The sequence below is a fragment of the Lytechinus variegatus genome, chromosome 4, assembly GCF_018143015.1.
Source record: "Lytechinus variegatus isolate NC3 chromosome 4, Lvar_3.0, whole genome shotgun sequence".
NCBI classification, from domain to species: domain Eukaryota; kingdom Metazoa; phylum Echinodermata; class Echinoidea; order Temnopleuroida; family Toxopneustidae; genus Lytechinus; species Lytechinus variegatus.
Genome location: NC_054743.1, coordinates 35,173,577 through 35,197,990, shown reverse-complemented (window position 1 = coordinate 35,197,990; position 24,414 = coordinate 35,173,577). Strand labels below are relative to the sequence as shown.

General features: G+C 37.6%; 1 protein-coding gene and 1 long non-coding RNA gene across 3 annotated transcripts in view; one reads left to right on the top strand and one right to left on the bottom strand.

The window, feature by feature from the left end:
- Window positions 1-608: 608 nt before the first annotated feature.
- Window positions 609-24,414, bottom strand: part of LOC121413921 (organic cation transporter protein-like) — a 34,975-nt gene continuing 11,169 nt past the window's right edge. The window contains exons 2-11 of one of the 2 annotated variants that reach the window (XM_041606926.1): window positions 15,517-15,792; window positions 13,479-13,582; window positions 11,836-11,990; window positions 11,250-11,418; window positions 10,260-10,398; window positions 9,132-9,223; window positions 3,764-3,972; window positions 3,379-3,487; window positions 2,271-2,477; window positions 609-1,447 (exon numbers count right to left, since the gene is read on the bottom strand). In XM_041606926.1, the coding sequence (XP_041462860.1) occupies window positions 1,348-1,447; window positions 2,271-2,477; window positions 3,379-3,487; window positions 3,764-3,972; window positions 9,132-9,223; window positions 10,260-10,398; window positions 11,250-11,418; window positions 11,836-11,990; window positions 13,479-13,582; window positions 15,517-15,792 (1,560 nt within the window). In that variant the 3' untranslated portion in view covers window positions 609-1,347. The remainder of the gene's footprint in view (window positions 1,448-2,270; window positions 2,478-3,378; window positions 3,488-3,763; window positions 3,973-9,131; window positions 9,224-10,259; window positions 10,399-11,249; window positions 11,419-11,835; window positions 11,991-13,478; window positions 13,583-15,516; window positions 15,793-24,414) is intronic. The other variant, XM_041606925.1, reaches the window with a different exon arrangement.
- On the top strand, window positions 5,109-6,054 carry LOC121413922. Its single transcript, XR_005969786.1, has 2 exons — window positions 5,109-5,251; window positions 5,677-6,054. It is a non-coding gene; the product is annotated as an uncharacterized LOC121413922 (long non-coding RNA).

Genomic DNA, 24,414 nt, shown 5'->3' with positions numbered 1-24,414 from the left:
TACCAAAACTAGTAGGGGGGACACAATATAAAATGTCCCCCTACTATTTTTTGTCTTTTATGATTGTGGAAACAAAATAATTCACAACCGAAATGATACATGTATTTTCGATTAAATGACCTTAAAATTCGGGTGAAAACCTTTTTTTTTTATTTGCTTGTCAAATTTTCCAGCCCGTGGTCCCCCCTACCTATCGGGACAGATTTCCGCCCATGATTGTCCATTTAACAAAACAAATATCCTGTTCATAAGGATTGCCTGGCGTTTGAAATTTCTTGTTTTCAAATCAATATAGAAACAAGTATTTCAGTTCGCGCTTCGTACTTTCAATGTTTTTTTAATAAGATAAACACTATGTTCGTGATTACATTAAAGTGCTTAAAATTACTCTTTTCAGGACTGAATACAAAATAATTCAGCACCATTTCGGGCCTGCATGTTTGTGTAGTGATATACATTACATTTCGCATTCATATACCTAATATGAATCTTTTCAAATTTAAAATGCCCCCCCCCAAAAAAAAAAAAATAAATAAAAAATAAGTTCAGCTCACGCTTCGCGCTCATATCATTTTATTATATTCAGATACTCATCATAATTATGAATGAAACGATGCTTGAAATTTTCTTTTTTCAGGTAAGTAGGACCTATATTAATATTAAAATCATTTAGCTCGCGCTTCGCGCTCCTAATGTTTCTTTAGTGATATGAATATCCTGATTATGATTTTGGACGGTGCTTAAAGTGTCCCTTCTTCGACCACTGAGCCCTATTTAAAAAAAAATAAAAAATGATTAAAACGATAAATAATACATCGCACTTGCTTTATTTCATTAGTGCCCTCTGCATACATACAAAATTAATGATGCTCAAAATGCCCTCTTTTTCATGTTAGCATATATATACCAACAAAAACAATTCGTGCTTGCATTGATGTCATTCTGTACACAAATTTTGCTCACCTTACTTTCATCACAAATAAAAAAAATACCATGCTTTGGAATGAAAATTTGATTGTAAAAGGGAGTGATCTACGTGGCACATACCTGACGCAAATAATATAGTAAGTGCCCCCGCAATGACGTAAAGTAAACATGTCACTATTGACAATGTCTCTTTCAAATAATAGGCATGCATCTATTTTTTTTCTCTCTCCTCTCTCTTTTCTTTTCTGAGGTATTTTTTCATTTCGGTAAAAAAAATATATAGGCCTACTGTTATTCTAATCCCTGACAATGACAATGAACGTATATTAAAAAGTGAAACATAATTATACTTTTTCTTCTTAAACATAATCCTCCCATAACAATGCTGTCCATGCAGTTCAGTGAGGGTGATATCTGGTCTCATGCAACGTGACCGGGAGCATTTCCGATGGTTGCCATGGGAACATCATATTTTTCATCAACTGGGACCTCCATGTACTTCTCATCCGATCTGGTATTTCTGTAAATTAGAAATGAGAGCAATAACCTGAATGATAAATTCTGACTATATAAACACAAGTGAATGGAGCGGTTTTTAGTGCGATTCTGGGCATTAATAGTGTGTAGTTTACAAATTAAGGAAGGTCAAGTAAAGAAAGCTTTGTATATTGAAGATTAATTTTCTCTGGGTGTCAATAGGCCCTATCCCGTGATGGATGAAATATTAAGAACTTGTTCATGTTGTTAAAGGGGATTAAATCGAAGGTTGGATAAGATTGCTCATCAGAAATTACATCACAGGAGAGGGGGGTACCCTGGATAAAGGTGTGAGAATTTGAGGGGAAAGGACAATACATACGTTTGTAAAAATGGTCTCCCTTCCCCCTTAGCGCCAAGAAGATGGTGTGACTGGTAAGCTGGATTTATCTAATGATATTTCCATTTATTATTTTTGTCATCAAAGTTATGCTAGGTAATTTATGCAATAAATGAGTGGTAATAAGCCATTTATGTTCTTGTCGCAGAAGTTTCGAAGCAAATTCAATGTTTGAATAAAAAAGTGGACCCCTCCCGTTGAAAGGTCCCCCACTTCTCAAACACTCTCATAGATTATGTCCCCTGTTATATTTCATCAGTCTAGATTGGAGCTCTCTTTCCCAAACGCCAACATAGAAGAGGACGTCCTGAATCCCTATTCTCAATACAGTTCCAAATCCCATCACCTCCCCTTGTCATCATGAGTTGTCCAAATCGGCTTGCTACTGTCCTTTTCACACAAAGACTTAAACCAATAGCTAACTTCATTCAACCCTATTAATAAGGAATATTGTCCACAAAAATACCTGAAATTCTCTCCCTCCTGTACAGTCTCAGGTAGCTTGCGCCCCTTGGTCTCAGGCAGAAGAAGAGCCAGAAGACCCGCTGCTATGCTCATTGAACCATAAATTATGAACGGAAGGGGGGCCCAAGTACGACCGGAGATCCGTATGAGGGGGGCAATAATGCCCCCTACACGGGATGACATGGAGCACATCCCTATACCTACACTCCTGAATAGAAACAAATTGAAACAATAAAGACACAAAATTAGTGATACGCTACGTTCATTAAGGTCTCCCCTGCATTATGAAATCCAGTATATATCATTAGCGTTGAGTTTGTGGTCTGGAAATACAAAAGTTAATTCCGATACCGAGTATTCTTTAATACAACAAAAAATCACATTAAATTATTTATGTTATAACTGAATTTTTCCGCTCTTGCCTCTTTATCTCTCCTTTGCGTATAAAATAAAAGGGATTGAAAGATATCAAAATGCATATAGCATCCTTATGTACGCTTCATGAAGTAAGTTTCATATAAACTTCAGGATCTTATCATTTTTAAGTTATGATTTTTTTAACAAAAGTTAATCTCATATTACGACTTTTTAAGTTGATATCTCCTCCGCCCAATCGCCGTTGAAAGAGTGGCGCCTATGACGAGCCTGTACTGTGTAGGCGAGACCCAAACCCTCATCAGTCAGTATTTTTTCATGCATTTCTAGTTATTTATTGCTTTTCTTGCTTCTCTTCTCACCCTTCTGCCGAGGATCCGATCAGCAGAATCGCTTGAAAAATTAAAAATCGTCTATGTCCACATCTTATTTTTGTTGGATGATAAGATGATGTAGTCACATAATGACGCATATATAATTTATTTCCTTTCTTTAATATTCCTCCGACTTCTTCACCCATCTGTGCCTCAGAAATGATTCACTAGATTGATGACATATTTGCACTAAATAGATATGCATGCTGTTTTCATTCTTATTAAGTTTCCCCTTTATTCCTCTACCATTGTGACACATTTTTGGATCAACCTCTCTCACCCTCTCTCCCCATCTTCATCTCCCTCTCTCTCTCTCTCTCTCTCTCTCTCTCTCTTTTATGTATTTCTCCCCTTACTGACCTGAGGGGTGTTGGATATAATTCAGCTGAGTAGATGTAGATGATGCTGAATGAAGCAGTCACGCCAAACTTGCCAATGGTTGCCATGACGACTCTTCCTATACCAGCCGCTGAAATCAAATTTTAAAAAAAATTGAAAACTAGCATTATTCCTAGAAATGGTTTCTTCTGCACCAGTTACATCATTTAATTGTATGTTGACATTCTAGACAGGGTTGTGTAAATAAGCATATATTTGACTCCTGTCACAAATGCCCTATGTTACTTTTTTATCATTATTATTATTGTTGTTATTGTTATTATCATTATATGATTATTACTATTATAATCATTGTTGTTGTATTTGTTGTTGTTATTGTGATGATTATTATTGCTATTTTACTTACGAATGACGATAGAAAGAATGCAGGCGACGCCCCCTAACACAAGGTAGAAACAAGTAGATGGGCGACGCCCAAAGTACTCCAAAGCGAATATACTACTGACGTAAGCCGGCACCTCTACAGCACCGGATACAAACGCTGCAATGTAAACATTGACCCCAAAGTCAGAAGAGCTCAGTGCTAGGCCGTAGTAGACTAAACTCTCAACAAACCTAGTAAAAAAAAGAAGAAAATAAGAGGGAAATCCCCCTCTATTAGAACAATTTTATTGTGGAATTCGAAAGAGCGAAACTGATATTAGAAGATTGTTTATCTAAGATATGTGTTTACTTGCCGAGTGAAGCAAACAATGTTTATAGTAAGAGATGGTTTTAGTAGAACTTAAATTCAGTTTGTTGAAGAGATACAACATAGTATTCATTGTGTTATATGATATGGGATTGATGATATTTATCAGGAAACTTCTTCAATACGTATAAGGGTACATGGGTATGGTTGGGACTGTCACCACTCAACTGATGATTATAGTCAGGGATCGTCACAACTCAGCTGATGATTATAGTCAGGGATCGTCACCACACAGCTAATGATTATAGTCAGGGATCGTCACCACCAAACTGATGATTACAGTCAGGGATCGTCACCACACAGCTAATGATTATAGTCAGGGATCGTCATCACTAAAATGATGATTATAGTCAGGGATCGTCACCACTAAACTGATGATTGCAGTCAGGGATCGTCATCACTCAGCTGAAGATTATAGTCAGGGATCGTCACCACTAAGCTGATGATTATAGTCAGGGATCGTCACTACTTAACTGATGATTATAGTCAGGGATCGTCACCACTAAACTGATGATTGCAGTCAGGGATCGTCACCACTAAACTGATGATTATAGTCAGGGATTGCCATCACTCAGCTGATGATTATAGTCAGGGATCGTCACCACTAAACTGATGATTATAGTCAGGCATCGTCACCACTAAACTGATGATTATAGTCAGGGATCGTCATCACTCAGCTGATGATTATAGTCAGGGATCGTCACCACCAAACTGATGATTACAGTCAGGGATCGTCACCACACAGCTAATGATTATAGTCAGGGATCGTCATCACTAAGTTGATGATTGTAGGATCTTATTCAAAACTAGATAACCCTTTTGTTAAAGTCCATGTTTTGTTAAACTCCATGTACAGATTTGGACTGCATACCTTAGTAACTAAACTGTAGGCATGATAGGTTGCCAGGTATTTTAACAGGCTGGGTTGTCATAATAAGTAGACTATGGTTTAACAGGTGTATAGGATGACAGACTCTTTGTGTTTCATATTTTTGTTTGGTGTGCTGGCAAGAAAAGCCAAGCCAGCTCACTCTCACTTTTGATTTCGGAGAAGGTCCAATTTGGGGTGTTTCCTAACCAAGGAAAAGGGCGTGTGCCACCCTACCCAGTGCGGGGAGGTTCCTTTCTACTCGATGCCGAATTGTAAGTAATGTTTGGTTCATACGTTTTAATATTAATACAATTCTTATGCTTAATATGGCATGTCTGTTTTCAGAAAGAAAGACAGATTTACATATATATATATTCTGCTCATTTTGTCACCAAATGACATCTTACTCCAGTCTTCAATGTGAATATAATTATCCTTACTAAAATGAACAAAGTTGTATTTTTGAAGTCTGTTAAAGTCAATTATATAATTGATCTACGATTCAGAGAAATAATTATATTAGATTTCTCAACTGTTATGTATTTTCTTGACTATCAGAAAGCTTATGCTAATAGAAGCTTGTTATTCATTTACTTTGATAATAAATATGAAAGCTGATTTTGATAAGCTGATATCTTTGTGAATAGAATATTGTTAGGGCCTTTGCTGTTAAGTATTTGGTCTATTCCTATTTTAGACGGCTGTCAACCTAGGGTCAGCCCAGAGTCAATGTGGAGTCAATGTAGGTCAGGGTAGCACCTACCCTCTATGTCCAGGTCATGAGTCAAAATGTCATTCGAGGGGAATGACTCACTTCAGTCAGCCGAAGCTATTGTTCGTCGGACTCGACCATAATTCTTCCAAGTTAGAGCTTCAACTCAACTCTTGTTCTTCATTCTTCAAGGACACGTGTCTTCTTCGCTGATGACGTCAGTCGTGTTCTTCGTCGTCGTCGTCGATCATCGGCATACTTGTTCCTCGTCATAATCGTCCAATCTTCGTAGTCGTCGTGGTTTGTCGATCTCTTCTGTTTTCGAACTCCGCATTTACCCGATTGAAGGTTTGATCAAGCAATCGATAAACTTTCCAAGATTTTCGGTAACATAATTTAAAGGCCTATTTCCAGATCAATCTCTTCCCATAAACTTGGGACAGTCAATGATGATTATACTCCTTCTCTATATGAAATGATTTATTGAATATCTGTTTGCAATTATACTTATGTTCTCAACGATTCAATGTAAACGACTAATTATATTTTGTGACATTAAATTGATAACTTCATTTATATCTTGAATATCCTTTGGTCTTTTATTCAGGGTGGTTAAGTAGCCTGTAGATTAATAAGTTAATTAGAGCAGTTTCGCTCGTGACAATGATTATAGTCAGGGATCGTCACCACTAAACTGATGATTATAGTCAGGGATCGTCACTACTCAACTGACGATTATAGTAAAGAATCGTCATCACTAAGCTGATGATTGCAGTCAGGGATCGTCATCACTCAGCTGATGATTATAGTCAGGGATCGTCACCACTAAGCTGATGATTATAGTCAGGGATCGTCACTACTCAACTGACGATTATAGTAAAGAATCGTCATCACTAAGCTGATGATTATAGTCAGGGATCGTCACCACTCAGCTGATGATTATAGTCAGGGATCGTCACTACTCAACTGACGATTATAGTAAGGAATCGTCATCACTAAGCTGATGATTATAGTCAGGGATCGTCACCACTCAGCTGATGATTATAGTCATGGATCGTCATCACTAAACTGATGATTGTAGTCAGGAATCGTCACCACTAAACTGATGATTGCAGTCAGGGATCGTCATCACTAAACTGATGATTATAGTCAGGGATGGTCACCACCAAACTGATGATTACAGTCAGGGATCGTCACCACACAGCTAATGATTATAGTCAGGGATCGTCACCACTAAACTGATGATTATAGTCAGGGATCGTTACCACTAAACCCCTGATTATAGTCAGGGATCGTCATCACACAGCTGATGATTATAATCAGGGATCGTCACCACTAAACTGATGATTATAGTCAGGGATCGTCACAACTCAGCTGATGATTACAGTCAGGGATCGTCACCACACAGCTAATGATTATAGTCAGGGATCGTCATCACTAAAATGATGATTATAGTCAGGGATCGTCACCACTAAACTGATGATTGCAGTCAGGGATCGTCATCACTCAGCTGATGATTATAGTCAGGGATCGTCACCACTAAGCTGATGATTATAGTCAGGGATCGTCACCACTAAACTGATGATTATAGTCAGGGATCGTCACCACTAAACTGATGATTGCAGTCAGGGATCGTCACCACTAAACTGATGATTATAGTCAGGGATTGCCATCACTCAGCTGATGATTATAGTCAGGGATCGTCACCACTGAACTGATGATTACAGTCAGGCATCGTCACCACTAAACTGATGATTACAGTCAGGGATCGTCACCACTAAACTGATGATTATAGTCAGGGATCGTCATCACTCAGCTGATGATTATAGTCAGGGATCGTCACCACCAAACTGATGATTACAGTCAGGGATCGTCACCACACAGCTAATGATTATAGTCAGGGATCGTCATCACTAAGTTGATGATTATAGTCAGGGATCGTCACCACTAAACTGATGATTGCAGTCAGGGATCGTCACCACTAAGCTGATGATTATAGTCAGGGATCGTCACTACTCAACTGACGATTATAGTAAAGAATCGTCATCACTCAGCTGATGATTATAGTCAGGGATCGTCACCACTGAACTGATGATTGCAGTCATGGATCGTCATCACTAAACTGATGATTGTAGTCAGGAATCGTCACCACTAAACTGATGATTATAGTCAGGGATCGTCATCACTAAACTGATGATTATAGTCAGGGATCGTCATCACTCAGCTGATGATTATAGTCAGGGATCGTCACCACCAAACTGATGATTACAGTCAGGGATCGTCATCACTAAACTGATGATTATAGTCAGGAATCGTCACCACTAAACTGATGATTATAGTCAGGGATCGTTACCACTAAACCCCTGATTATAGTCAGGGATCGTCATCACTCAGCTGATGATTATAATCAGGGATCGTCACCACTAAACTGATGATTATAGTCAGGGATCGTCACCCTTCAGCTGATGATTATAGTCAGGGATTGTCACCACTAAACCCCTGATTATAGTCAGGGATCGTCATCACTCAGCTGATGATTATAATCAGGGATCGTCACCACTAAACTGATGATTATAGTCAGGGATCGTTATCACTCAGTTAATGAGTATAGTCAGGGATCGTCACCACTAAACTGATGATTATAGTCAGGGATCGTCACCATCAAATTGATGATTATATTCAGGGATCGTCACCCTTCAGCTGATGATTATAGTCAGGGATTGTCACCACTAAACCCCTGATTATAGTCAGGGATCGTCATCACTCAGCTGATGATTATAGTCAGGGATCGTCACCATTCAGCTGATATTCCGGTCAGGGGTCGTCACCAATAAGCTGATGATTAATGTCAGCGATCATCATCACTAAATTAATATATTCAAGGGTCGTCACTAGCAAGCTGTTGATTTCAGAATCGACATCACTCAGCCTATGATTTTAATAAACTTATCAATCAATGAACCAGCTGTTTATCCTATAGGCCTGCAGACGCTTTAGAATGCCATCGACTTGTTATCGAGATGTCGAGATAATTTATTCCGCCAAGTCACATAATACGTTATTATGTCAACATTGTGAGATACGTTATCTCGCTATGTTTACATATTACAAGTCAACGCTAAATTTGATTTCATATGTACATCTTTAGCGCACGTGGATATTGGTCTGTAGCCACGAGCCACCCACACTGCGGCCCAGATTCGTTTTTAAGTAGATGCTTTGATATAATATTAAATCTCACAACTTCATATATATATCAACATGCCAAGACATATCAACGTTATGTCAACTTGGCTAGATAAATAATCTTGCCAACTCTACAAGCCGATGGCACTTTAAAGCTTCACATATTTCCAATGCTTAGATGCTATATCAATTGTGATTCGGAAAGACCACGTTGTTTCTATACAATTCCAGTGCGGAGTGTTATATTTTCTTACCAGTTGAATAGAAGGTTGAACGATTCAAGTCTCAGATTAGGTGTCCGAAACAGATCGATGATGGTCGCTCGGTTCTCTCCTCTTTCTCTTTGCTAAATGATAATGAACGGTCGTATGAGACCCCATTCAACAAGTTTATAATAAAAATGATGAAAAGGGACAGGCAAAAACGACATATAATGAATATTTCAGACATGAACTAGAACTAATCACTAAAAGTGGTTGATATCCCGCCTGACCATAATATTAGTAAGAATATGCTGTTACCGTGGAGAGCAGTATCTAACATTTCGAGAATTTTTTTTCAAATCTCCATACAAATATCAATGTGTATGCCAAGACTCAAAGTATTGTGTTAAAACTGAGGAAGAAGTTCGATCGGCAAGATTTGCAACGGACTGACCGCCCGATCGATAACCCAACCGTTCGCCGATTCCAAAATGTCTCCTTGAAACTAGTAGGTATAGCGATAAGAGTGAAAGGAAAAAGACCGTACTAGTACCCCAAGCAGAGAATATTTACGATAGAAAGTAGCGATAAAAATCACCGAGAGATATTTATATTTAACAAAATCAGAGAGCCAATACCATTAAATAATCTTCATCCTTATAACACCATCATTATCGTATAGTTTTTTAAGTTACTTCTGTTAGTTTTTAAGTCTCTTAATCAGCAGGCACCTTTATATCTGCGTGATTGTTTGACCCTATACACCCCTCGCAGGAATGTACGAGCCTCCAGTGACCCATTAATGCTCACATATAATATCACTAAGAAACTGGCTGGAGATTTTTACCGTAACCGCTTCAAAATATTGGAATCGCTTACCTTTTACTCTTAGACAATCACCATCTGTTCCTTCATTTAAAAAGGGACTTAAAACCTTTTTTTCCAATCCAGATTTTTAGGATTGTAAGATTCATTTTTATAGTTGTAAAAATTTCTTTTCTTGTTGTAAGCACTTTGGGCCATTCTGGGAAAAGCGCAGTATATAAATGATTATAAAAATAATAAATTATTATTATCAAAATCATTACCATTATTTGGACCGTGTTAATGTTTAGACTTGCTGTTTAATATCAAACATATAAAGGAAAATAAATAAAGGGACTTTCGAGTCCTTGTTACCATTTGTTCTTTATCGCTTTCCGTGAAGACTGGCTGGGGCAAAGGAACTTTGTTGGTTTTTGAGATTTTGCCGATGATTTCATTGGCCTTATCAATCCTTCCAACACTCAACAACCAACGGGCCGACTCGGAAACGATCCTTAAAAAACAAACATGTAAACACAAAACACGCAAATTTTAGGTTTTCCTCAATTTTCTTATTTATCTATATCAATAATCAATAACATCTTATTTTCATATCAAATATTCGCTTCTTTCTATTCTTTAGGCCTCGATACCAGTTTTCTATTCTTTTTTTATTGCTTTCCAACATCTCTTAATCTAAATCTAAGTTCTTTTGTGAACCTAAAGTTAAACTATAGAAATATTTTTAACATTGTAAAAATGGAAAATGACATTCCAAACACAATTTCCACATATTTCAAGAATTTTCAGATCGCTTTAAATCGGCTAAAGAACACAAATGATCAAAAACACAAGCCCTGATTACAAACTGATAAATATTTGCATTACATGATTCTAATTGTGTGAAGTGTCACGTGATTCTCCGTTAAAATCCGCGCATTAATTCGAATGATTTCTTCAAAATAATGGACAACTGATATCTGGGGCCCGTAACATAAAGCTTTATCGCAATGATCGTAGAACACATTTCTACGATTGATTGCATTGACTACAATGTACAATCAATCGTGAAAATCAAGCGTACGATTAATCGCTAACCTTTGTGATACGGGACTCTGTAAAGCTATTTCAAAAAAAAAATAATTAACCTTTTCTGTGCGTCCAACCCCAGCTTATTGCATTCTCCCTTTACGCCGAGAGACGCTCAAGCCATAGCATTAGTACTGTATAATATGAAGTAGAAAACGATACGAAATGTCTACAGGAATGTTCCGCGTTAAAAGGGAGGTGGACGTAGTTTTACAGAATTGTCCAGAATGGAATATGAATACCACTTACGGGATAAATGCATAGAAAACGACAACTGGGATAAATGCATAGAAAACGACAACTGGGATCGAGAGAGCGAGCTGTAGATGTCTCCAGTCTCGGATCAGATAAGCAATAACCGACAGTCCCATGTATCCAATAGAGAATCCTATCATAATCCCAGTACCTGCAATTACACGCCTTGATGGGCCTACGAATTCCGTTCCTGTAACAAAAGAATAAGAAAAAAAATAATGATCATTATGATACCATTACTCATCACCCAACGTTTCTTTTCAGCGATACTCACACGACTTACGAGTAAATACTTTTTATGACGAGCAAATACTTTGTATGAACCTGAACAATGTCATGAAATTCATCTTTGTTTCAAATTACTTCAGGCTGCCGGTGCATACTAAAATCACTTTCCTCGAGTGAAGGGCCTCCAGATTAAACTACCCCAACATATATCAGGTACCGCGGAACGGTTTTGAAAGTGGTGGAGGGGCGGGGCTGAGCCATACAAAATTTCACGATCAGATGGTCATTTTTACGTTTTTGTATATGGTTTTGGAAAAAATTGGGGGCTGAAGCCCCCCCCCCCCCCCGGTTCCGCGGCCCCTGTATATAGTTTACTTACCAAGTACAAATGCAACGAGGAAGACCCCCATGTTGAACATAGCCAGGTTAGTTCTTAGAAAGACAAACCACCAGAAGGAGGGGGCGAAGGCCACTGCTACCCCGAAGGCTACCTGCCCAGTTATACATGTCCACAGTGTTATCAATCGACCAAATCTAGTCAATCAGAGAAAAAAGCACCAATCAGTTCATCTATTAGAACTGCATTAATGATTTTAGCAGACAGACGAGAGGTTTGTTTTGTCAAGTTGAATCAGGGTCTGCTGTCTAGCAAAGAAGAAAATAATAATTTGACGGAATCATCATAACAATTATATTTTGGGAGCCAGATTTAGACTTTCTGTTGTCCAGTATGTTGAAAATTCATGCGGAAGTAATATTTCTCATGTTTAATAGAAGAGAATACAACTTTAAACAAGAACAGGAATATTGCAATTATCAAACTTAGATAAAAATATCAGCATTTAATTTGGCAGTAATTGTATACATAGGCATATTCTAGTACAGTCTCTGAAGTTTGATTTACTTTCTGCGCATGATTGTCATTTATTGTGATATTTGTGGACTGGGCAGACACATTGTGATATCTTGTAACAAACATTGCCATTTTGTTCTCAGAGATAACTGACGTGTCTTTTAGTGGATTTGAATCGGTATTTTATTCAAACACTTGGCTGGTACAAGGCGATACGCAAGTTGCTGGGCTGTTTATGAAATTTATGGTTTATATATCTTGCGGTGCATGTATGCTACCGGATGTTATAATAATAATAATGATATATTGGACTTTTTTGCAATAAAACTATCAAAATACAATCTCAAGCAGTCCAAAGACTGAAATATAGCGACTGCTTACATGTACAAATAGAACCATAACAAAAATGTCAAGCAAACATTATAAATAGATATTCAAATACAATACAAATTCATACCGACGAAAAGGAAATGAATCATAAAAGCGCAAAAATGCAAGAATGAAAATGAGACCCAAAGAGAATAGGGACAGAGGGGGTGGGGGGCAACGAGGACCAACCAGGACCTTGAAACTGACCATTAACAAGATACAATGTATTCTATCTCTTATTATATAGTGGTATTGTCCACATCAATTGCACGTACCCTTTTTTCCCTCTCACATTTTTAATGATCCACATACATTCCAACAACCACTTTTGATTTTCCACTCGGTACGGACTATGAGGGTGGGTTCATAAAATCATATAAGGGGTATTTAATTGGGTGTATTTCCAGTTCGTCTACCATCAGTTCGTCCGCTATCCACATGGTCTAATTGCCTATTCGGCCACTCACCATTTCGTCTAATAACCAGTTGGTCCAATAGCCATTTAGTCCATATACCATTTGGTCTAATTGGACTAAGTGTTAATTGTGAAAAATGAATGAAAATGAAATGGATATTACACTAACTGTTTATGAGACGAAATGGTCATAGAAGAAATGGTGATTAGACGAAGTGACGATTGTACCAAATGGTTGCTAGACAACACTTTGATGGACAGAATGTCATTATACCTCTCTAAATGAAAGCAGACAACTGTGGTAAGTGGACGAGTTGGCAGTAGACGAATTGGCAATTTACCTTTAATTGCACGATTGTAAGAAAATGAGATATGGTGAACAAACCTGTCCGCGATGTAACCGAAAACGACGCTCCCGGTGAGGACTCCAACAAACCACAATGACGATGATATGTCGGACAAGTCCTTATTACCACAGACTAAATCGAACTGAAAAATAAAGATCAAGATATATTCAATAAAGGGGTGAATTTACTTAGTCAAAAGTCCCAAAATGCTTCTGACGAAATAGTATTCTTATACCGTAATTCTGCCAAGTAATCAGCCATGGCGTAATTTCCCTCAGCAAGAAATTTATCCACATTGTGCTGCACTCGACCCAGGTGAGGTGAATGGGTACCCGGCAGGAATAATTCCTTGAATGCATGAGCGCTGAAAGGCAGCTCGAGCTAAAGCCGGGGTAACAATAATAACAACGCGCCTCGGAATATAATATTTCTAGATAGATGGCGCTATATAAATGCCTATTATTATTATTATTATTAATATTATTATTATTATTGTACCTGAATCTTTTTTATCATTATCTATTTATTCTTTACATTGCGACCAAAACAAGATAATGAAAACATCAATCAATATTAATAAACGAACTAAAAAATCGAAGAATGAGTTCATGTCGCCTGATTTGCGCTTTATTTAAGCAAATTGTTAACAATGAAAGTAGTTTCTAATTAATTAGATGCATCTTTTAGAAAAAGACAGAATATTTTCAGTGAAGTTTGTAACCTTTCAGAATTGTCATTTTCTACTTGAAATTTGGAATATGTATTCATTCAGACACGTGAAAAAATAAAATCATGACTGGGATCGCATGAAGAAATATAGGTGAGTACAATATTTGAAAAAATTTACACATAATATTGCTCGTAATAATTGTAATAGGCCTTTTATAATTATTAACAAATATCAACTTTAATTTGGAGCATAATTTCATCTCTTGTCTGCAAACAGTTTTTTCGCTTGGTACACTTCAGTTGCAATCGGTGTTCGGGAGAGTCAAACACAAGCACCCCATCCCCCACCCCCTCCACCACCATCTTGACAACCACTACCACCCGAATTTGAACTTGGAAAATTCCACTTGATCATTACAAATTTAGGCAGTGGCGTTTTGACGAGTTTTTAACTATTATAACCATTGAGAGAACGCCAGAGTCCACAAATACTGCGGTCCATAGTGACCTATGGTCATCCTCAATCAATATCTACATTATCGGTCATTAACTGTTACATTTAATTGAAAAAAAACGACAAGTACAATATTGTTTAAATATGAAGTTCAATCTCCGTCTCGTACAAACTATATCAGGCTGTCCAAGTCCACAGTCCGAGTTAATATAAATATGAATATGATTATAAGTGCTAGAATTAAATGGATGGCTTTGCGGTTTGACCTTATTTGTAGTTCATATGTACACCAACTTCTCAGGAATTTAGACAAGCTTGTTAGCCATGGCTGTCATAATAATAGCCAATTTTTCTAAAGCGCTTTTCCCAGAATGACACTATCATTATTTGTTTATTCGCGGTCATCCTGGAAAATTTGGATTTTTAGTTTTCACAGAATCTGGAATATTTTAAGATGAATATGAAACAACAAATGGGTCTTCGCACAAGACTATAGTACATAATTGCCGTTTGTACACAAGTCTTCGAGTGAAATGTTGAACAGACTATCCCCACACTGGCGACATCCTTGTACATGCTAAGAAATATCTCGGTCACATTTCCTCTACGGCGGCCGTACGGCGAGTCGAAAACGGCGTTATATCTCGGTCACATTTGATCTACGGCGGTGGTACGGCTAGTCGAAAACAGCCGTTTTATTCATTATAATTAAAACCACCTATATAGGCCTATAACTGGTACAAAAATGTTAACACGGCTTTTTCTTCGACTAGCCGTGCAGCCGCCATAGAGCAAATGTAACCGAGGTACTAAAAGAAAAATGTACCAGCTACATAGGTGGTTTAATAAAAGTGAATAAAACGGCTGTGTTCGACTTGCCGTACGACCGCCGTAGAGCAAATGTGACTGAGGTATAAAGGACCTAAACATGCTAAAGGAAACATTCTACTCACGTCCATGTTAATGGTTGATTTATAACGACTCGTGTCGTGATCCCAGCCATCCGAACACGGTATCTCGTCCAGGGCATGGTAGTCGATGACCAGGGACGTCGTGGTCGAGTTCACATCGGGCGGTGGCTCGAAGGGCAGGCTGGAGACATTGTACATCGAGCACTGACTGAACTCAGATGAGTTTGTCTGAGGTATACTGACATAGCGCTTCAACTCCTCGCACTCGTCCACACTCACGCTCAGTTGACTGCAGTTTTCACTTTTCCATGCAGGGACCTGTAAGGCAAATTACATTTACAAATTAATATGAATACATTACAAACATCAAATCGCAAATTGTGATATTTACATAAAATTATAATTCACATATATATATGAACTACAAATAATCAAAATGCTGGGGCTCGCTATCATAAGCAAAACGCTTTAAAGAATATCGGTAAGGAGAAATGAAAGATGAATGATAAACAAAAGAGGGAATATAATCAGCAAACACGTACAGTGATGTTTGTAGGGCTTTTGTTGTTGTTGTTTACCAATCCGTTTGTGAACGTCAACTTTAGTCTTCTACCCATTTAGTCTGCAGGCACAGACCCTGATTGAAACTTTGATCAATTAGTGTGTCTCCACGTAAATACTAGCACATACAAAACTTCCTTCAGTACACAAGGCATGAGAAGGCTGCACATTCAGACCCTTTACCGGAAGCGTTGTGGCCCAGTGGATTAGTCTCCGGACTTTGAAACAGAGGGTCGTGGGTTCAAATCCCAGCCATGGCGTAATTTCGTTCAGCAAGAAATTAATCCACATTGTGCTGCACTCGACCCAGGTGAGGTGAATGGGTGCCTGGCAGGAATTTACTCATTGAAATGCCGAGCGCGTGAACGCTGCTTGAGCTACAGCCAGGGTAATAATATCCAAGTCCTTTGGAAGCGCATAGAGACGTTATTCATAAGGTGTTATGCTCTATACAAGAACTGACTATTATTATCATTACTAACTCGAGAGAAGGGTTTGCACAGCAGACTACTACCCATTTGGGTCTCATAACCTCCACTTTAGTCAAGGATAGAAGGGGTCGAACCAGGTTTAGATATACAATGTTTTCATGTTTACTTGTCAATTTGAGGACGCATCTGAATGATGCCACTCGTGTGTAACCTTGAGCATTTTCTGCAAATTAATTGGCAAAATCCAATAGGGCCGCCAATATAGACAAATTGCGCATAAAAATCATGAAATTGTCCATACAACCAGTGGCTATAAAGTACATGCAATCGTGCTGCCGTAGTGAAATACTCTCTGAAAAAATGAATTTTGACAAAATATTAATTTTCTTGATAATCAAAATGGCCGCCATAGATCCCTGTACAATATGAATAGAGAATATTAATTTTTACAACAGTGAGCACTAAAATGCAAGTAATAGTGATCTATGAGTGAAGTAATGTCTGAAAACAATTGCTAACAATATATATAATTTTTTTATGTAATGTATGTGATAAATCCTGTATTTTGATATTTAAAATTGCCGCCAAAGGCCCTAAAAGTATTGTGTACGATGTTTGACAGGACAAAAACCAATCACAATGTGAGTGCTAAAATTAGTGGAATACTGCCTTAAAATATAATTTTCAACTAAATATATTATTCGGGTTTCATATATGTATGCGAAATATTGTATTTTGACTTTCAAAATGGCCGCCAAAGACGTTGACTGTTTTATGAACAATCGATCTGGGAAACCAATTTTCACAGGAGATAGCACCATAAAATGCATATTATTGTGATCTAAGAGTAAAATATTGTCTGAAAACGTAATTTCTAACAAGATATATCATTTATTTTGCCATGCAGGTAATAAATGATGAAATTTGAAAGTCAAAATGGCCGCTACAGACCCTGTATGTACTTGTAAATGGGAACAAATATTTTTAACAGAATTTTGCTTTGCTTAACTAAATGGTGTTGCATGTATGAGTGAAATATTGTCTGAAATATGAGTTCTAACGAAATAGATCATTTCTTATGTTATTTAGGTGATAATGGCTGCAATGTTTTTTTTTTGTGGAAATTGTCTTCCCCCATTCAAATATTACATATTACGTTAGGGGAATATGGCGGCCATTTTCAAATTTCAAAATGCAGCATTCATCACCTTATTGACACAAGCTATGATATATTTCTTTAGAAATTATTGGGTTTAGACAATACTTTACAGTTTACACTCTTGACACGAAACCTTCAAAAAATCAATGTATATCTATAAAAAAAACACACGGTTCGACCCCTTCTCTATGGGGCCTATCCTGGACTATACTTCCCTTCTTTGCATTGTTCGTCAACCAGTTCAACTTCTAACCATTTGGCCTCATTTTCTCTTTGGGTGTGTTCAATGTCGCTTTTTAAATTCAAACAAAAACATAAATCGTGATTGAAAACGCCATTACAAAACACCGGACACACAAATCTATTTATCTTTTTATCTATTTTATAGGCTTTACCCATTTCGTTTAATGTCCTCTTGGTCTACGACGTAAAAATGCTGTTATAGATTTATGCATCCCTTTTTGTATTATCAACCTTACATACACAGTTTTAATAAGTGTTTACAATCTTAAACAACAAAGTTCAAAGTTTATATTACATTATCAATAAATTAAGCATGGTTGTTAAACTGCTATAAAGTTCTTATTAAATAGCGATGTGTACAATTGTTAACAGAATTTTTATGATGCAACAATATACATTGCATGTATTATATAGTTTTTTTATATATAAAACTATAACCTAAAATTGCATTTGTTCACCATGCAGCAGGTAGTAGGTTTGAAGACAGACATTTTTCCTCATTTGTAATTTACCCTTTTTTGTACTTTTCTTAGTTCTCTTTACTTTTATGTTTTGCTCTGTTCTAAGCGCCTTGAGCATTTAATCAAAATGGAAAAGACGCTATATAAATCATATGTATTATTATCCAGCTCAGACACTAGCGGCGGTCCGACGGTCCCAGACCGGTAAAAATCGCTGTTGGGCCAGTAGATTTTCAGAAATTGGAAGATTTACTGGTCCGACATGACCAGTAAAAAATATCATTGTCGGGCCAGTAATTTTTCCAAAAATAGCAAGATTTAAGGGTCCGACATGACCAGTAATAAAAACCATTGTTGGGCCAATAACTTTTCCAGAAATGGTCAAATTCACAGCAAACCATTTCCCCCCGTGAAATTCAGCAATTCACACACAGAATACACACAGAATGAATCGCACGTGTTACTAGAGTACTATACAGCCTGCATACAGTGTACATGTAGTCAGCCACACAATCCACATGGTGAATTCTCCACTGGCCGCACGAACGAAGCCTGGCTAAACTCTGGCAGAAATCTCTCACAGAACTGTCAAAATTCACGGTTCATACTCATGAAAGGCTCTTATAATGTCCATATTTCCTAAAAATTGGAGTAACTCTGTCATCTGTAAGCAGTAAAAGGGTAAATTTTCACTTCTGTTTGGTTCAAACAGATCGGGTCTCGGGTGGTATCGTCTGAATACCTATTAGCCCTACATATGCATTTATGTGTGTGTTGATACACTTGGTTTCTGACTTTCTTTCGTAGCTATTTTAATTGAGCCAAAAAAGAAACATAAATTATTTATGATAATAGTTTTAGCTTTCTTCCTCTGTTTTCTTCCTGTTTTCTTTCCTTCTTTCTTTTCAATCTTTCTTTTAATTTTTTTTCTCTATTTCTTTCCTTCCTTCCTTCTTTCTTTCCTTCCTTCTTTCCTTCCTTCTTTCCTTCCTTCCTCCTTTCCTCCCTTCTTTCCTTCCTTCTTTCCTTCCTTCTTTCCTTCCTTCTTTCCTTCCATCCTTTCTTTCTTTCTTACTTTCCTTCCTTCTTTCCTTCCTTCTTTCCTCCCTTCCTTCCTTCCATCCTTTCTTTCCTTCCTTCTTTCCTTCCTTCTTTCCTTCCTTCTTTCCTTCCTTCTTTCCTTCCTTCTTTCCTTCCTTCTTTCCTTCCTCCTTTCCTCCCTTCTTTCCTTCCTTCTTTCCTTCCTTCCATCCTTTCTTTCTTTCTTACTTTCCTTCCTTCTTTCCTCCCTTCTTTTCTCCCTTCCTTCCTCCCTCCTTCCTTCCTTCCTTCCATCCTTTCTTTCTTTCTTACTTTCCTTCCTTCCTTCCTTCTTTCCTTCCTTCCATCCTTGCTTCCTTCTTTTCTTCCTTCCATCCTTTCTTTCTGACTTTCCTTCCTTCTTTCCTTCTTTCTTTCTTTCCTTCCTTCCCTCCTTTCTTTCCTTCCTTTCTTCCTCCTTTCCTTCCATCCTTTCTTACTTTCCTTCCTTCTTTCCTTCCTTCTTTCCTCCCTTCTTTCCTCCCTTCCTTCCTCCCTTCCTTCCTCCCTCCCTTCCTCCCTCCTTCCTTCCATCCTTTCTTTCTTACTTTCCTTCCTTCCTTCCATCCTTTCTTTCTTACTTTCCTTCCTTCTTTCCTTACTTCTTTCCTTCCTTCTTTCCTTCCATCCTTCCTTTCTTTCTTTCTGACTTTCCTTCCTTCCTTCTTTCTTTCTTTCTTACTCTCTTCGTTTCTGTCTTGCTTTCTTTTTGTCCTTCATTCCTTCGTTTTACGGGGGGGGGGGGTCACGAAAGGCTAGAAAAATAAACTTGCGCCTTTTTTTTAATGTTTTCTTTACTTTTTGGGACCAGTAGATTTTAGGTTCGGACCAGTAAAAATTTGAAAAACTGGGTATCTACTGGTCCGACATGAATAGGTTGGACCAGTAGAAAAAATGGGTTAGTGTGGAGCCCTGTATTATCATTAATACATCATAATGCTCATATGACTACGTTAACTATTAATGAGACAAACTTTCATATGACAAATTTGCATCAGCACGTCCAGCCAGTAAAATATTCGTTCCCAGGGTCCTTCCATTGATAATTCTACCCATCCACGAGAGAGAGACATAGAAATATATCAACATTATTGTAAACTAGAAATTTGACGTGTCCAAAGGACACAGATACCCCCGCTAAACGCGATCAGAAATTCATTCAATGTGATTGAACTTAAAGGGGAAGTTCAGCCTGAAGAAAAGTTTGTAGTAAAAATAGCAGAAAAAAAAAGATTGCCGAAGGTTTGAGGAAAATCCGTTAAAGATTAAGAAAGTTATTAGAATTCAAAGTTTTGGATTTGTGACGTCATAAACGAGCAGCTGCCCCATATGTTATGTAATGTAAAATGCATGAATTTCAAATTTTGTATGGTTCCTGATGACTTAATTTTGTTTCTATTCATGATCGGGTGTGAAATGATTTGTATATTGATATGCGAAAGGTACAGTATAAAACCATTTTCAATTTTCTGAGAAAATGAGATTTCATTATTTTTTACCATTTGCTATGTAGGAATGCTGCTCCCATGTGACGTCACAATCCAATGATTAAAATTCTAATAACTTTTTAATCATTTGATGAATTTTTCTCAAACCTTCGGCAATATTTTTTATTATTTTTTCTGCTATTTTAACAACAAACTTTTTGTCAGGGTGAACTTCCCCTAAATATCGTGCAGAAACCAATATGCATGTAATGAACAAATTTAGACCTTTGAACAAACTATATAATGAGTTTTGACCTTTGACCTGCGGACTGCGAATTCGAACTTAGCCTGTATTTTGGTGTCATCTACCTACACATTCATTTTTTTTTTAATCACTTGAACATTTCTTAAGTTATCATGCGGAAACGAACTCGCATATTTAATGAGCTGTGATCTTTGACGTGCGGAATCCGAATATGACCTTAGCCTGTATTTTGGTGTCATTTACCTACACATCAAACAATTTGAAAATCCATTCAATATTTTTGTCAAGTTATTGCGCGGAAACCAACTCACATATCTAATCAGCTATGACTTTTGATCTTTGACCTTCGGCCTCCGAATTCGAACTGAGCCTGTTATTTTGGTGTCATCTACCTACACACCATTTTTTTTATCCATCATTTTTTCAAGTTATTGCGCAGAAACTGAGTGGGTGGACGGAATGAAGGACATGGGCAACGCTTAATGCCCCGTCCGGACTTCGTCTGCGGGAGCATAAAAAAAACCGTGCCATGTCGCCACTATCGTGATATATACCTGGTAATATACATACCCGGCGCACCTTCGCACCATTCATGCATAAAGATACATAATTATGTTATGTATTATGAACCAAATATGCCTATTATTAAATATTTTTCGCTTCAGGAAGACCCAGCCATAAACTACACCTACACATTAATATTTCTCTTAGATAGGCCTACATGACTGTCGCTGAATGCTCAGCAATTCGCTATTGTCTGCCGACAATGAGTGTTTTTATGAATGCGTTCTTTGGAAAAAATGTTTTTTGGAGAGATACAGGACTTGAGGCCTTTTATCATATCACTTCGTACAGTCGATCAATGGCATGGTTATTTCATTTCTAAAGGTTTCCTTTTTTTCTCTTTGAAAGATAATATAGTGGAAAGCGATTGAAAAATATTTATCAAGAGGAGTTGTTATTTGCACACACACACAAAAAGAAAATCAGTTAGGTGTATAACAGGGCCCACAATATAGAACTCATTGCCATTATACGGGAGACGCCTTCTTGAATAATTTTACCAGAAAGACAGGGGACGTTGTTTTCAATCAATCTTACTGTCCAGCCCCCCCCCCCCCTCCCCATTGAAGTGTTTCATATCTATTTCCATCTCCATTTATCTCTCTATCACATTAATGAATAATAATGTAGGATTTATATCGCCCACGTACCCACCTTGTTAGGTGCTCAAGACGCTCCTTAGGTATATTACCCCGGCTAATCTAGTCTACCAATTCCGGCTGCTCACACCTTTTATTTGCTCACAACTTTTTGAGGAATTACTTCCTACCGGTACCCATAATTTTCCTCACCTGGGTTGAGTGCAGCACATTTAGGATAAATTTCTTGCTGAAGGAAAATACGCCATGGCTGGGAATCGAGCCCACGTCCCTGAGATTGAATGTCTCGAGTCTTAACCACTAGATCACGACGCCCACATTTCAGTCAAACTTATGCTTGTTCGTGCCATCATATCTTTTGTTTCATCTATCTGACATTTCTAAGCCCTAAATAAAATCTGAGACACCCTTTGTCAGTTTGTGGTTACATTAAAATACAGGGTTCAATTTCAATTGGTCTAATGCCAATTTGTACTATTGCCAACTCGTCTACTATCATTTGGTCTACCATCAGTCCGTCCAGTATCCACATGGTCTAATTGCCTTCTCGTCCACTCACCATTTAGTCTAATAACCAGTTGGTCCAATAGCCATTTGGGGCATATACCATTTGGTCTAATTAAACTACGTGATAATAGGGCGAAATGAACGAAAATGAAATGGATATTAGACCAACTGCTTATTAGACGAAATCGTCATAGACGAAATGGTGATTAGACGTAGTGATGGCTGAACCAAATGGTTATTGGACCAAATGGTTGTTAGACGAAATGTTGATGGACGGAATGGCAATAGAACAAATGAAGGAAGACCATGTGATGAGTGGACGAGTTGGCAAAATACGAACTGGCAATTTACCAAAGACAGGAACATTCCGAAAAAACGCGAACGATGCAATTTGAACATATTAACCTCTCGTTCGGGTTGTGATAAAGGAGTTTTTGATCGCGACGCAGAACGCTTTCAAGAACATAAAAAATGTATTGCCAAATGCCCTTCGTGACAAGAACAACCAAGAAGTCTTTGTCGAAAACTGGTGAATCAAAAAAGCAGTCTAGTCCTGGATTCTGGGCAAACGACATATACTTGCGTTTTTGTCGTCAGCTCTGAAACTTGGGCGAAACTGCCGTTCCGGTCACCAAATTTCGACAAAGACCTCCCAGTTGTTCCCTCTGCATACCTTTTGGAGTATGAGGAAAATACACCATACTTGGTAACAAAACATGAATAAAAGATTAAATAGATGGCATAAAATTAACATGTAACATATATGTATCTTTTGAACTATGAATTCACTTCTATGAAATTTTTACGAGGCCGCCATCATTTTCAAGCTTAACCGCTCACGATGACGGTCTCCTGCATTCGTTTAAACTGTTATTTTCTTTTCATTGAATATTGCTTCTTTTTAATATTAATTTTTCATTGCTTTGCTATGACTATTGCTTGAATTATTTTGTAAAACATAATTGTTACACCTATACTAGATGTAATGTTGCATATTTATGCTGAGTGCAGAAAAAAAATAAAATAAATAAAATCAATTAAATATGAGACACGATTTATAATCCTATACAGTAAACAAATTTACGCATTCCCCATGCATTTTGAGGTTTTGTAAATCGAGATAGGATACATTACCCCTTCCTCAGCCCCCCCCCCCCCATTTACGCTCCTGCACTCTTACATTAAGATAATAAATATGATATATAAACTTTTAACTGCTTTTCGGGGTTGTCATCCAGTCAATATAATGTTTTATAGTGCATGGTAACCTCTGCAACCTTGTTTAATCAAGTTGTGCTAAAAAGTTTGTGAACCTAATCAGAAAATGCACTCCTTTATGCTGACTGTTGATTGGAAACAACGGAGCCCAGAGGAAGAAACTGTATTGAACGAGTGCCCGGGGGGGGGGGCACTTCCATTGACGAGTTGATACCATGGGGTCCGCATCGCTATATTTTTTTCCCGATATCCTAAGTTTGCCAATTTGAGGATTTCTGGGAATTTTCCAGAGAAATATATCTCTATCATTATGTCTGTAGTATACTCGTATATAATAATAATAATAATCAAACCATGGGGTCTTTAAAAGCACCCTAAAACACGTATTTTCAATATTCTGAAAATGCACCCCTTAAGCGTGTAAA